Source organism: Carassius gibelio, chromosome A16 (assembly GCF_023724105.1).
Source record: "Carassius gibelio isolate Cgi1373 ecotype wild population from Czech Republic chromosome A16, carGib1.2-hapl.c, whole genome shotgun sequence".
NCBI lineage: Eukaryota > Metazoa > Chordata > Actinopteri > Cypriniformes > Cyprinidae > Carassius > Carassius gibelio.
The window spans coordinates 3,264,989-3,281,207 of NC_068386.1; the positions used below are offsets into that span (position 1 = coordinate 3,264,989).

Sequence of the window (16,219 nt, forward strand, 5' to 3'; positions counted from 1 at the left end):
TTTGTGCTTGTCTGTTTGCTTTGATACTGTTAATTATGCTTAAAGTTGGCACAATTGATTTTTAGCTTATGTACAGTATGCATTTGAAGTTAAAAGTCTTACTCATTCTGGAAAACGGAGCATCAATTTTGATGACATCACTTCAGGGACGTTTGCACGGAACGTCACGGAATTCGGCCATATTTGAATGAATAAATCAAAAGAAGAGCATTTAATCAAATCTCGATATGGACTAGTGTCTGCAATATTAAAGGTGTTCAGTACCGTCACTCCCTAAACGCAGAGTACGCAGTCTGCGTAGAGCACCAACTCCCAGAGGGAACACCATCTACTGTCTATGGGCACCATCCCAGTTGCTCCAAAAAAGGACCGTCTCTAAAGTTACATGCGATATTGGTCAGTAGTATTTGAGGAGAATGACTTATAGTCATAAAAACAACTGTAATTGTTCATGTAGGTGTCAGCTATAATGCACAATTAATGTTTTATATTTATTAAAATAACCTGTAAATCATATGTAAATTATACAACTCTTTTTACATGGGCTCAAACGCAAATTTGAAGCTCAAGAGCGTTTGTGGAGAAAGACTTGCAGTCATAAAACTATTGTAATGTTTTCATTTAGGTGTCAGCTACAATGCACACTTTATAAATTTTTATTATATATTAAAATAAAGTATAAATCATTTAGGTAAAAACGAGGCCCGTTTATCACTTTCAGGCACATTCCTGTGAAAGTGTTTTTTTTTTTTTTTCAGGTTCCCTTACGACAATTACCCATGGTTTTAACAATAACACGACAAATCATTGTTCTTGTAGCCATGGTAACTGCAAATTAACCATGGTTTTGTTACTTCAAATAATAATTTACAAGTATTAATATACTGTATGCATTAGTGAGTGTGGTGGTGCTTATGGGGTATGGTCACTTATTCCTTATATGAACTGTTTCAAATGCAAGACATTGATTGCATGAGATTAAGTTTGTAAATGATAACCTGTGTCCTTTTGTAGTGTGCACATATATTTATCATCAAACTGTGATAACCGACCCCTTGGTTACTGTTGCTAGCTTACAAGCTTTATAGAATGGAGATTTTTAGTGAAATAATTATGCTTACATGTGCTAGAAAGCCAATGCAGAGAATGATTGCATTGCCTTTACAGACATTGTTAAATGACCCTGATTTAAATCTGCTACAACTGTCAATCAAAACGGAGACAACAATTGGAGCAGATATCATTAGCATTTACGAACATAACTTTAACTTTAGCATAACTTTTTTTTCAGTTTGCTTAATATATTACTCTGAACTCTTTAGCTGCTGACCTAAATCAAATACTTTAAAGTGTAACTAACAATATTTTGCACTGGAGCAAATACAGATGGCCTTACTGTTGTAATACATTTAGGAAATAAGTTAATAAGTTAATGCAAATAACTTTGAAATATTTTTTTTTGTTTAATGCTAATGAAAAGTATTTTCTGCTCACCAAAGCTGCATTTATTTAAATTTAAAATGCAGTAAAATAGCACTAATGTGAAATATTACAATTTAAAATAACTAAACTGTGACTAACTGTAACTAAAATAACTAAGTGTAATTTATTCCTGTTATTGCAGAAAAATAATTGTAATTGCATCAGAAATCTTTGTAATAAGCTGATTTTTTGCTAAAAAAACATTTCTTACTATTATCAATGATTGTTTTGCTTAATATTTTTGTGAAAATGGTGATGCATGGATTGATACAGGTTTCTTTTATGAATGCAAAGAATAATATAATTTTTTTTGTGATAATATCAATTAAGTGAAGTGACATGTGGCCAAGTATGGGGTCCCATACTCTGAATTTGTGCTCTTCATTTAACGCATCCAAGTGCGCACACACACACACACACACACACCCAGAGCAGTGGGCAGCCATTTTTGCTGCGGTTGGTGATTGTGGTGTTGATGGTGGAGAAGAGCGCTGGTATTTCACTCCCCCCACCTACAATTCCTGTCGGTACCGAGACTCGAACCCACAACCTTTATGTTACAAGGCCGACCCTCTTACCATTAGGCCACGAATTTAAACAAATTTAATGCAACCTTGCTGAATAAAACTATGAAATAATTTAAAATATAAATATATCAATTGTTTTGCACAATGTATATATAAATATATATGAAGCATCAGTTATGTTTTGAAAGTTTGAGCAATGTGCTCTCTTCTCTTATACCAACATTTTAGATGATTTTCCACAAGAACCATCTGGTCACTGAATATTTGAAGTTTTTTTACACTCTCTTTAATAGACCTTAGAATACAGCAAATATTTGCAAAAACAAATACATTGTGGAATAAGAGCCAGTCCTTCATTATCTAAGCTGTAAGTAAATCAATAGGTTTCTTTTCTCCTCCTCTGCAGACATGGCACTTCATTTGCAGTTATTAAAGCATTAATCTTTTGAAGAATGTAAAAGCAGTGATGCCAGCTGTACCGTGTTCTTGGGTTTAACATAATTACTCATACATTTATGAGTATTGGGTAAGCGCTTTGATAAAAGAACAGCAGAACAGTTGTTTCAGTAATAGATGCTCTTGAATTACCATCCAATACAAGAAGCACAACTCAGAGCCAAAAAGTATCATACAGACTCTATCATACAAACAGCATCTGTCATTGTTGATCCATGAGATGATGTCAGTACAGTACATTGTGTTATTTTGAATGATCTACCTTCTCCTTGAGAAGTTTTTGTGTCCCATTGAGTGCTAGCCCCATTATGTCTGCTACTCTGTGTGGTTTGGTTTCCTGCCTGTGTTTTATCAAAAATGTCAGATAATGCGCATCCCTTAAAATCTGTACTGAATAGAAGGATCTCCAGTATGAACTATAGGGTTGTGCATCACTTAGAATTGAATCAAGAATGAAGTAGCTCTTGAATTCTAATTGAAGTAGATTAGGTTTGCAATTGTTAATAATGTTGCTTAATATTTGTGTTTTCTTAATATAGCTTTTTTTTTTTTTTTAGGATTCCTTGATGAATAGAAAGTTCAAAATAATTTATTTGAATAATATTTTTTCTTGATGTAAAATTACTGCTTCCTTGCTGAATAAAAGTATTAATTTCTGTCACATTTTTAACATGTATATATGCTATAACCAGAGCTGGGTAGATTACTTATGAATTGTAATCAGTTACTGATTACAGATTACATAAAAAAAATTGTAATCAGTAATATAATCTCTTAGATTACACAGTTTTGGTAAAATCTGATTACTTTTGGATGACATTTAGATTACATTTGTGCTAACCCTTATTTGATATCACATATATTCAGTTAGCCAAATCTTGTACTTTTTAGAAAGTATATTTAAAATAATATATATTTAATTCACCAAAATGAGCCACAATAGCTTCTTTTTCAAGTGCAATATATGGACAGTTAACACTTACAAAATACTAACACTAATTTACCTTGCTGTTACAGTTTACTAGTTTACTAAAAAAACAAAATCACATCTTATGATTTTAAAGCATATTTACTTATAATTAAGTAGATTTAGAAAACCAATATTTAAAAACATAACTCACTTAGCAGATGGACTAAATGCCCCAGAACCCTGCAAATATTATGCAGGAAAAGGTACAATGTAAAATTGCAATGCAGTTTCCAGCTGCATCCCTTCATCATGTTTTATAATTTTTTTATTTCTTTCAAATCTTAAACTGATTTTGTATATCAGCATCTACATCAGCGATTTTTTTTTCCAGCAATGATTTGGTCAGAAGGTCCTGGAAGCCGGCATCTCAGGATGTAACTTGTTTTGTATCCGGCAAATAGGGAAATACTTAGCTTTCCTCTGGTGACCCTCGATTTCAACACGTTCTGGAAAAATCCATTTATCAAAGCAATTCAAGCAGATGCCTTTGATACGTTACTTATCCAACCACTGCCTGACATCGCAATTTGTCATTTTTCTGTTCAGAATGTGCTGTCCCAAAATAGCACTGCACGACTCAGAGCAGCACAACCTGAAGAAAAACACACAGAGCGTCCAGAATGATGAGGAAATATCGCCAATTAAAGATGACCTCTTGTTTGAAGAGTCAGATTAGAGAATTTCATTACAGAGTGACAATTATTTCATTGTGCTTTTGCACAGAAATCTTAAAATCTTAACTGATAGCTTATTTTGACCCGTGCTTGTTATTAAAACCTAGATATCACACTCTGGCAAGCATAACATCTCATAATATTGTGAAGAATAAATTATTTGACTAATTACAGACTCTATTGTCTTTGCCTGTAAGAAAATCCTTCTTTGCATGGAAAGCTAATTATATGCTTTGGCTATGTTAAGGATACAAACAAGTTACAAATGAATGTATTACACCTTCAATATCAATGTACAGTGTCTTGAAATGCCTCGTTTTTGGGCAGGTCAGTTCTTACCTCTGTTTTGAAACAAAGGTTAACCTGGAGGGAAGGAGAGTGCAAGAATAGTTCATCCAAAAAGAAAATCATGATATTGTATATTCAACCTTATGTTGTTCTAAACCCATATGACATTTTTTTCTTTTTTTTTCTTTCTTTACATGGAATGTGAATGAAAAAAAAAAAAAACTGTATTGTCTGCCTTTTTCATTCTATTACAATAAATAAGGCTTTTTGAACATTTACAATAATATAAATGCTTAAAATTTTTAAACATTTTTTAAGGTATTTGTAATGATAGCATTTATTCATATTTACATTAGATTTTATTTTTATATTTTCAGCGCATATAAAGTTTACATGCATTAATTATTCCTTTTAATGTATCTGATAATGCGTTGTTTGATCTCATGAATAAATGTGAACAGTTATAATACATTAAACTTTTTATCTATTCACCATTAGTCCTTTATTTGAATGGATAATGCAAGTGTAATGCATTAAAATACAACAAACAATCCTGCAAATATTATAATGCATTTTATCTTTGATTATAGTTATCTCTATAAGGTACAATGCATTACAACCTACATCATGAAATCTTGAATAATGCATTATTTATAAAGGCTTTGGTTTACCTTTAAATAAGTTTTGTACTTCAGTTGAAATGGTTTTCAGTTATTTATCAAGCTCAACTTATATATTTTTATTTCCCTCACTGATAATTATTAACTTTAATAATTAAAAAATGTTTAGCTCAAAAATAACCCTGATGATTTTGTGAATGAATCACTCTTTTGAGTCGGATCTTTGAATCGGTTGATGCAGTTCATGTAGTCGTATTTCCCATAAAGCATTGCAAGCCTTAAGTAGATTGCAAAGCCATTGGCAAAAATGGTTTCGACAGTTAAGTATTCCATGAATTTGGAAAATGCAGCCCTAGTGTGAAAGTTTTTCTCACAAACTGGACTGATCCAGTTCTCAGTTTTTTAGCAATCCGTTTACAGTAGATAGGATTATCAGTGAAGAATGGCTAGAATGACAGCATAAGAGCTTCAAAAGCATCAAAGCTTCAGCCACTTTTACTTTAATAGCATGAAAAAGAGTGACCAGCACAATGCAAAATTATTCCTTTTGTGATCTATGTGCAAAATAAAGTCATGTCTTTGAACATGAAGGTGGATAAATATGTCTGGAATAAATTTTTTTGGGGTGAACTGTTCCTTTAACCTCTCAAAGAATGTGTTGTAGAGTTTCATGACCCTTTAAAATCAGCTCAAGCAGACACAAATGAACAATAAATCGAGGCAGCACTTCAAAACATTGTCAAGATAAGAGTCAGAATGAAAAATTGCGTTCTGTCCTTTTCTTAGCCAGCAGCTACGATAACAAAGTCACTTTTTAGAGCGTATTCTCGCAATACCTGCAGAATTGCGAATACGTTTGCATGAGAAATGGCTGAGAGACACTTTTTTTGACCTGGTGAATGAATTCAGTGCAAGCGTGAGTAATGCATTTGTCTCTCATGGAGCATTTTGTGAAATTGCTAAAGCATATCTGTAGATTTCTCTCTTTTCAGCAGCTGGCTACAGAGATAAGGGGCAGTAGTCAAATACAGATTAACGACAAAGAGACAAAACACATCAGAATCAAGGAGAAGCTTACAAAGTCTGATCAGTGGGATGGTGCTCTGTATGCAAGGCCACCCGGAGCACACTTATTTACTCAACCTTCAGAGCGCACCGTGCTAATTGGATAATGCAGTCTGGTCAGATGTGAGCGCTGTGTGTTGAAGTAATTGGCCTGTCTTGCTTCTCTTAAATAGTGTCTGCTCAGTCATTTAACTTTGAAGTGTCTTCGCTGCACACACACACACACACACACACACACACACACACACACACACACACACACAATGTTTTCCACACACAGAATCAACTTTCTTTGATGTACAGTGTTATCTTGTAGCCATAATTTGTTTTACAAATAGACAGAGAAAAAGCTCAGGCTCTCTGGTCAGTGCCATCTGGGTGATAAATGACTTTTCAGCTCTGCAAGTCAGGCTAGCAGAGCCATTTGTGTAAACTGATGTAAATCTTCACCGAGGTCATAATGTTTTCTCTAAAGGAGCAGTTCAGATAAAAACAGGGATTCTGTCATTACCCAAAATGACTCCCCTTCATGGCTTGAAATGAAATGAATGCAAATGGAGAAGAACGCTGGCCTGCATGCTGTTGTTTTTCATGCAGCCACAATAGCTGAATGTGATCAAGGCTGTCATACTTCAAAAAAGATTAACAATCGGCATACATGTAATTCATATTACATTCATTTGCCATATTCTGAAGCCATACAATATCTTTATGTAGATTTTTTTTAATGTATTGTCTTGGACCTTGACAAACAATATGAACATCACTATGAACTGATGACAAGAAAAGAGCATTTACATTTATTCATATTGACAAAAGTGACTGAAAATGAGGAATGAAAAAAGCAAATCATCTTAAAGAAATAGTTCACCCAAAATTAAAAATTTGCTGAAAATGTACTCACCCTCAGTCCATTCGAGATGTAGATGAGTTTGTTTCTTCATTGGAGCAGATTTGGAGAAATGTACAGTTGCATTACACAACTTGCTCACCAATGGATGCAGTGAATGGGTGCCGTCAGAATGAGTCCAAACAGCTGATAAAAACATCACAATAATCCACAAGTAATGCACACCACTCCAGTCCGTCAGTTAACATGTTGTGTGGTGAGAAGCTGCATGTTTATAATAAACAAATCCATCAATCATTTTAACCTAAGTTCCTTGCTACTGGCTAAAATACAAGTCCATAATCTATAATACTGCTTTCTCCTGTGAAAAAGTCGTCTCATGTGAATCAGGTGAGAAATCTGCACAGATAAAGCACCATTTATAAGAAAAAGATTTCTAAATGAATGTGTTGGTTGTTCTTTACAAGACGTTAATTGATGGACTGGAGTGGTGTGGATTACTGTTTGGACTCTTATTTTGATGGCACCCATTCATTGCAGAGGATCGAATGGTGAACAAATGTTGTTATGCAAAATTTTTCCAAATCTGTTTCAGATGAAGAAACAAACCCTTCTTGGATGACCTGAAGTACTTGATGCGTCTGGCATTACCTGTTGCAATAAGCACTTCTGTTCAGCTGCTTCTTATGAAAACACTCCCTCAATATGCAATTCCATTACTCTGTATCAAATCGTCAAAACAGGTGTAGAACATCTTCATTTCATTCTGTCCATCAGAAACCTGTGCAAATTGAGCTAAATTTGATACCAGTACTCAGTGCTCAGTATTTTTTTCTTACTTTAAGATTTTCCAGTTTTGGAGAGCCAAAAAAGGTTAACATATCTGTTCATATCCAGATGAAAGTTTTGTTACTTACATGTTGCTCTTTCTTAGCTCTATAGCCAAACGTAAATATCAGTTATGTCTTATATGCTTTATCTAAAATGAAACTATTGTTTACTACTGTATGAGCTGTAAAATCAATGTAATTTGTGCTCGAAAGAGTTTGAGTTTATACTGAGTTCTTTGACTGTCGATCAAGATCAAATGAAAAAATTTAATAAAATGTATGCATTTAGCAGACACTTTTATCAAAAGCGACTTACAGTGCATTCAGGCTATCAATTTTTACCTATCATGTGTAACCGGGGAATCAAACCCCCAACCTTGTGCCTGATAGCGCAATGCTCTACCAATTGAGCTGCATATATAAGCTATATATATATAAACAAATAAACTTGCACATCAGCATTTGGCCATTATTTGCCATTGTTCTCCTCACCTCTTCATCACTCAAGTTCTGTCAGGTTGGATGGGGGCATACACACATTTTCAGGTTTTTCCAGAATTTTTTTGATCAGGTTTAAGCACAGACTGTGGATGTGCCACTCAAGGACATTCATAGAGTTGTCTATAAGCCACTCTTGCTGTGTGCTTAGGGTCATTGTCCTATAGGAAGGTGAACCTTCTGCCCAGTCTGAGGTTTTGAATGCTATACATATATATACATATGACACACTCAAGCTATGTTTGTTTGTATAGTAGAAATGTACTGTATGTTCTCTTTTAGATAGTGAAGTAAATGTGTGTGTGTGTGTGTGTTTGTTTGTGTGAATGCTGACTCACAGTCAGCCAGCAAAAACCAATAAGACCAAAAATCTCTTATTGGCACTCTCTTTGGGATAATTCCTTTTTTTTCCCTCCAGCGTTTGATTGTTCTCCACTCGTGGTAATTAATCCCTCAGATCCACTGGCTGTCCACAGGCTCAAAAGGTTTATTTTTCAATACAAACAAAAATTAACAATGTTATTGCAGGCATGTACCACGTTCGGTTTTCTTAGTGGCCTGTGTGGCTTCAAATGGGGATCTCGAGAATCTTTTGAGACTTATGACTTTTGGCATAAATTCTTGTCCAGTTTTCTGTTGATTCAGGCTGTCCACAGGCTGAGGCTGATTTTATCTGGCACTTTGCATGACCTCTGCTTAACCACATATTATGTTTGCATATGGTTTCACTCAACCTCCAACCTCCCATTGGACATCACTATACAATTTTCTGCTAATTGCCTTGAGGCCAGGTGAGAGATGTGCTCATCAAACGATTAACTCTAGCTCCAGCATTGCACAGACTCTGCAGTAATTCAATTTCTCACAGTCTTAATAAGTAATAATAAGTAATCTTAATGGGAAGATTAAATGACATTTGCAACACATTTAAAGGTAGTGTAAGCAATGTTTCTCCGTGTGACGTATTTCAGAATTAAACAACATTTTTGAGTGGGAATAATTGATTTTATTCTCTGCGATTTGATTGGATCGTGAAAAGTTGGATTCCGACATTATTGGTTAGTTATTGTTTTGGTTGGTTGGTTATTATTGTTTTTTCCACCCCTGCAGCCAAAATTACAACACCAGAAAAGTAATTTTAGAGGTGAAGAAAGTTATAGCATTTTGTTAAATCATTGCATACCATGCATGGAGTAAATGGTGGGCAATAAAGCAGGGATATTATGTAAGAAATAAATAGGCTTGATTTTTGATTTAATCTTTATGTTGAAAAGCTGTAGTATGTCAATGAAATGTTAAAAATAACGAGAAACCTGTTTGAAAATAGGTTTCAAACACTCCCTCCATCAGTCTTCAAAGTCATGCTATTGGTTGAGAAAATGTGATATCAATGATCAAGCAAAGAGATAGAGGTTATTTTTGTCATAACTAGTGGTGCAGAAATGACATGCTGCAGATTAACCCCGCAACCCCCCCCCCCCCCCCCCCCCAACCTTACATTTAATTTCAGGTTTTTCTGAGTTAGGTCTGGAAGTTCACATTTTGTTACCAAAAGACCACAGCATGCAAAACCAATATATTCAACCAATATAGTGCCACTAACCAACAAACACTTTGAAGAAAATATTGGTTTTACATGCTGTGGTCTTTTGATAACATTTTATGCAATTTACACATTAAGATGTTGAGAAATAATACCCACTTTTCACATAAAATCAAGTCCCACTTGAATTTTTCTCATTGAATATCCAAATTTACCAAGTAAAACTTTACATTGCAGAAGTAAAACAAGTTGAGAATGGGGTTAAACATAATAAAAAATCACTTCAATAAAAAAAAGAATAATAATAATTATAAAAAAGAGCAGAATCTGGAAACTGTAATTATGGTGCTTTGTTTTTTGAACTGATTTAAATTCACCAATTTCATCCTGAAACAGTAAAGTTTATTAAACCCACATTTGATGAGTCCTTTTTTCTTTTCTTTGTTCTATCAAAGCAATACAGTTTTTACTAATTTGAAGGCCAAATGCATGTTTTTACCATTTATTGTATGTTGTCAAAAACCATTTATAGTGTATGTTACCAAGGAAGATAAAATCACCCTTTGGTTGATGCTATCTGGAACACTTGTCATGTGGTTGACAAAACTCTTGCATTAAGCAGTGTGAAATAACCCTAATGTGAGTCATGTGAAATGGCCTTCATGAGCACCTGGTTTAGACATGCTTAAGATTAATATTTAATCAACATGAAATCAAAAGAGACATTTTACATAATGCACTTATTACACTTGTCTTGAATTAATCAGTGTGCATTTTGTCAGGAGTGAGCTATATCGTTAAAATAGCATATCACGATTCACAAACTTCATATTGGTTTTTAAGACTATTTTGCAAGTTACTAAGCAGTGAAAAATAGTAAGGCCTACATCTAACATAAGTTAAAAAAGTTTTCAAGCTTATTAAAGACGAGTCAGAACAGAAACAAATACAATAGAACAAAAACAAATGAAGTTAAATGTGTTTACATTTTTTTTGGTAAGAAATACTACAAAGCTTAAATAAAGCAATCAAATGTAAAATAAAACTCTGTATTAAAGAAATATGCATTGCTTTAGGCTACAAAAAATATTTGGCAAGCACAGTAAATCACTTTCTTTTTTTGTTCTTTTGGTGTTTGATTAACATTAATGACAGCAGCAGATTTATTAATGCTATAAGTGACTGCTATCACTTTAAGAAAATCAAAATCATCTGATCGGCCAATTTTATATCAAATCATAGGGCTTTTAACAACCTGATCAAATGGATAGAATGTATTTAAACCATGCACTTTTAATCTCCTGCTTCACTCAAAAAAATATGTCATTTAACAGACATAAAAAGGGTTTATCTTGTTGACTTTAATATATTTGTAAAAATACATGTTATTATATTTGTTAAATTGCTTGTTTGTTATTTCATCAAGTGCACAAGTATCTGTCTTCAGTATGAATGTGATGGCACTAGAACGCAATGCAGTTCAGCTATCACAGTTGAGCAGCTGCCCCAATGCTGATGGTACTTTTGTGAAATGATATTTTCAAATCGTTGGGGCTCATTGATCTTTTCCAAGTTTCCAATATTAGAGAGCTTCACATCGTGTTAAAGCAGGACTTTCTGTGATATGAAGACAATGATTTGGATGAGTTCTTATGAAATAGGAAGAAATGACTCATTCTTTATGTCTTGTTGTATTAACCAGAATGGAGTAGGTGAAAGGTGCAAAGTCGGCATGATTCCTGGCAGATTTATTATCAAACGTGCTAAGAATAAAATACTGTGAACCAAAATAGTGGCCTTGCTTAAAAATGCATGTATTTATGCATTAGATAATATGCAATCAGATAGCATTTACAAACATATTATGCTAGCTATTGTCTAAGAACTAAGTTGGATGTCATAAAAGAGGTCACATTTGACCCCAGAGTTCAAAGAAAATGTAAATTTGATCAAAGGAAATTAAAATGGAATGCAATGATGGAGATGATAATAGCTATAACAACAACAACAATAACAATTTTTATTTTTATTCTATTTTATATATATTTTTTTAACAGTTCTTTTTTTTTTCTCTCTAAGTTCTGGATACATACATACATGTTTATTTGTGTGAAATTCCTCACTACATTTTGTCCGGATGAGTAATATTTCTCTCTTCTCGTACAGGTTAACAGGATTTCAGGTGCCAGCGCCTGTCACAAGTACCGGATCCATATTCTCCCTGCGTCTCACCAGCGACTTTGCTGTAAGCGCCCACGGATTTAAAATATATTATGAAGGTAAGGAGCATAACACAGCCTTTAATTTTCTCTGCTATTTATCATGGGTTTTGAGTTTGGAGATGCAAATTGCACACTGTAGTGGTCAATTAGAAGTGTTTGACAGCAGGCAGTGGGCATAAAACTAGAGAAGTAAAAAAAGCAATGTATTAATTCCTGAATACTCTATTAGTATAACTATTATTTAAGGGAATGAACTCTAGTTTGTCTTGTAGAAGTCAAATTCATTTTGAAGACCACTTTTTCAGCTTGATTGTGTTTGCTGTTGTAGGATCTCTATATGTAAATGATCTCTGTTAGCATCGACTCATTTAAACTTAGTTTAGTTTCAGTAGCATGTTAGTTTAAACTGGAAAAAATAAAAAAGTTGACTTTACCAGCCTTGTCTGAGAGTTTGTGAGGTAATTTGAGTAACTGTTTTGAAGTAGGATAATTTTAAGCTTTTTGTGCTTTCAATAGTTTGAGAGTTCCAAATGATTGCCAGCTCTTTGCTGAGGCTATTATTTTGCTACAGTGTTGCTAGGAGGCTGCTAGGTTGTTTCTAATTACTGTGAATTCTTTGTTCAGGCTGATGATTTGCTAAGGCATTGCCATAGTTATGTATAGGTTGCCCCATTCGACAGTGCTGAGCATGTAGACGCGTCTGCAATCTTTAACTGTTAACTTGACATCATTCACAATTATTATTATACACAGAGCCATTGTTAACTGACAAGCTGTACAAAACCACGCTGATAATGAACGTGGATTTGCGCAGCTTGTCAGTTAACAATAGCTCTGTGTAGTAACAGTTGCTATATGTGAATCACGCACCTGATGGAATTTACTGCTGATTAGAGAACCGGCTTTACTGACGAAAGTAAGTTTTACTGCCTATATTTATCGTGCACCCCTATCTATGGGGCGTTTCTAGGTGCTCGGAAATGTTCCGTATGATTGTAAGTGAATCGTACAGGCTGTTGATTTGCTAGGATGTTGCTGGGTGGTTGCTAGGAAATTGTTGGTGGTTACTAGGGTGTTTGAAATGATGGCAAATTCTTCAAGGCTGTTAGTTTGCTAGGGCATTTTGGGTGGTCTGCTTGCTCCAAATGATTACTCGTTCTTTGTTCAGGCTGATAATTTACAAGGGATTTGATATGTCCTTGCTAAGTATGTAACGATTCACTCAACTCATGATGCGATACGATTCATGATACTGATTTCACAATACAATAATAATAAAAAAAAAGTTTTAACAAAATGAGATTTAAGACATTGTAAATTAAAATGTGTCTTTTGAAATTGCTTGGACAAAATGCTGCATATTTCTTTGTGAAACTGAAATATTAAATCGAAGGTGGTGCTTATGGGACAGTTACAATATTTTTATACTTCTTTGTTTAGGCTGTTAATTTGCTAGAGCTTTGTTAGGTGGTTGCTAGAGTGATCTGTAAGAATGCAAATTCATTTTTTTTTGTCCAGGCTATTAATTCATTAGGGCATTTCTTTGGCATTTTGGGTGGTGGCTAGGGTTTTCCGAATGATTGCTACAGTATTAGAGTATTGGCTGCTCGGAGACAGACAAATAAATAGACAGATAGTCACATGGGCCGTCCAGCAGACAGATGGATGTGTAGTTTTGAATTCTGAATTAGTCTCTATTGTGCATCAGAGTGTATTTCAAAACACCAAGGAAAATCTGATTTTCCATTATATGTTTAAAAACGCTGTTGTCTGTCTTAAGTCAGCCTAGTTTTGGATCACTTATTTCAGCCCAGTTCACCCAAAAGGGAATGTTTAATATCTGAGCAGAGGGTCTACTGTGCCATTAAGTTTATTTCAGCCTCTGGCTGTGATTGGTTGAGTTTGCAAGCGTCTGGGTCATCTACACCACCAGTGACTGTCATTTCTCAACCAGTCACCATCTTCCATCACTCTCTCCACCTGTTATCCTCTTGACCTGACCACAGCATGCCACCCCATCTGCTCCATCTTTACAGTCTGAATTATTCAGTCCCATTGACCAGCCTGGGCTTTGGCTCATGCTTTTGTGTTTAATGTGCTTCTGAATTTTATGCATTTTGCAATATTAATCCTGCAGGTTATTGCACTCCAGAGGGCCTGGGATTCCCACTGAATTCACAATGACTTTGTCTCATTGTCATTCATCTCCATAGATTGATGTACGTAACTGAAGAATTTGTGGCTTTTTTTAAGTCTCATTTGGAGCATTTATATGAAGATATGGGCATTACTAGGAATTTGCCATGGTATTTTGGATGGTTGCTGCTATATTATTATTGCCAAGTCTCTTAATTGTAAAGTCTGCTGATTGCCATAATGTTCTTGGGGGTTTATTGGTCCCAACTTAAGTGCAAAGTCCGAAGAGCCCACCTGGTCTCAATGATTTTTTTGCATGGTTTGTAGGGTGTTGTAGGTGGTTTCTAAGGTAATTTTTTAAAAGGTTGCCTGGTGATTGCCACCAGGTCTCTATTAAATTCTTTGGGGTCTGTGGAAATGAAAAGATCCCACCCTGGTCTCAATGATGTTTGGCATGGTTTTTAGGGTATTTTAGATTGTTGCTAGGTCTTTGCTAGGGTTTTATGGATGGTTTCCATGTGAGTGAGTGAGTCCATGTAAGGATGTTCTGGGTAGTTGCTAGGTGTTTGCTAGTGTATTTTGAGTAGATGTTAGGTGATTGTTCCCAAGTCTCTTTAATATTTAATACGTTAATATTATTGTGGGTTTATGAGTTCCAACTTGGGCCATGAGTCAAAACAGCTCTAGAAAAGCAAAAGCACTCCTCTTGTCAACAAACCCTGTGATTTCAGGTGTAATTTGTGTTTGTAGTGCAAACAATGAAGGGTTAAGGGTTATGACTCTAAGGAAGCAGCAATAACAAGGGATTGGTTCTTGTCCAATGGTTTTAATGTGCAAGTGATTCAACATTTATGAGAGAGAGATAGACGCAGACTGGGGAAAAGAAATCTCATTTTGGTTCCTGTCAGTTTTCCGTCACGTTGGAACAACTGAAACCATGTTTGACAGTCAATGTTTGCACTTTGATTAATGTGTCTATCGCCATTCTGTACTAGTCAGCTTCTGAGTATAGATGCAAAACCTCAGCCTTTCCGTCTGCCCTTCAACTGAATGCCAATGACTCTGGAAATACCATATGTCACGATCAACATGCTAATGTTCGGTCATCACAACGTGCATTAACGATCCTCCCTGCAGAGCCTCTAGTCATCTAAATGCTAGGACAGGCCAAAACATTGATTTGGAAACATTTTCTGGGATGACTAAAGAGCACTCGTTTATCGAAATGTGAGCAAAATGAAATCCCAGCAGAAATGGCCGCACTCTTTGTCTTTTGTTGCAACCTTTGAAATTTGCTGTGTCTGACCTATTGCATCATAATGTCTCCGAAATACATTACACTCTCTGGTGACCCGTGAAATCTGCCTGTCTTTGGGTTCCTGGTGGCCCCGTCCCTGTGGGTCCTGTGAAGGTTTTTGGCGGTGTTTGCTGATTGCTTGTTTGTTAGGGCTCAATAATTCTGAATGCACCTAGATATGTGACAAGCTCCCAGGGAAGATTGCTGTGTGCTGAAGTGTGCTCAACGTTTGAAATATAGATGCTCTGACAAACTTCCATTGTTTTCAAGGGCAGCAAAATCATTTGATGTATGTAGGGATGTATAGCTCATCTCCTGGGATCAGCCTGTAGTAATTACCTCAGCAGTTTGCCCACTATAGTCTCAGCACTCAGTCCAGATGTATGAATGTATATAATTTTATCTTAGAATAGATATGAAAGGTGATATATGTAAATTATGCAGCATGAGAGGCACAGAATTGCTAAAATAATAATTGATTTCCAACAGGTCAATGCCTCTGATGGCTGCCTATCATTGGTCTGCCAAATAGACCAGAAGATTGGTTGAGCAGCAGAGTTTGTTATGTAGGCTCAAAAAAGATTATATACATATTATATTCATACAATATTTCAAATATATGAGTTATGATTTAATATAATGTATTTTAATATTTTCAAAATATAAATATATATGATTTATATTTTGATTGGTATATTTATATAAAAAAAAATATTAGTTTTATCGTTTTGAGCTTGTGTGTATATGTGTGTGTCTGTGTG

The 16,219-nt window shown here is 35.0% G+C and overlaps 1 protein-coding gene across 1 annotated transcript in view; it reads left to right on the forward strand.

The window, feature by feature from the left end:
• The window catches only part of LOC128030179 (CUB and sushi domain-containing protein 3), a 231,452-nt gene that overhangs the window by 18,605 nt on the left and 196,628 nt on the right, over positions 1-16,219 (forward strand). The window contains exon 4 of the mRNA XM_052617664.1: positions 11,970-12,082. Within this exon, the coding sequence (XP_052473624.1) occupies positions 11,970-12,082 (113 nt within the window). The remainder of the gene's footprint in view (positions 1-11,969; positions 12,083-16,219) is intronic.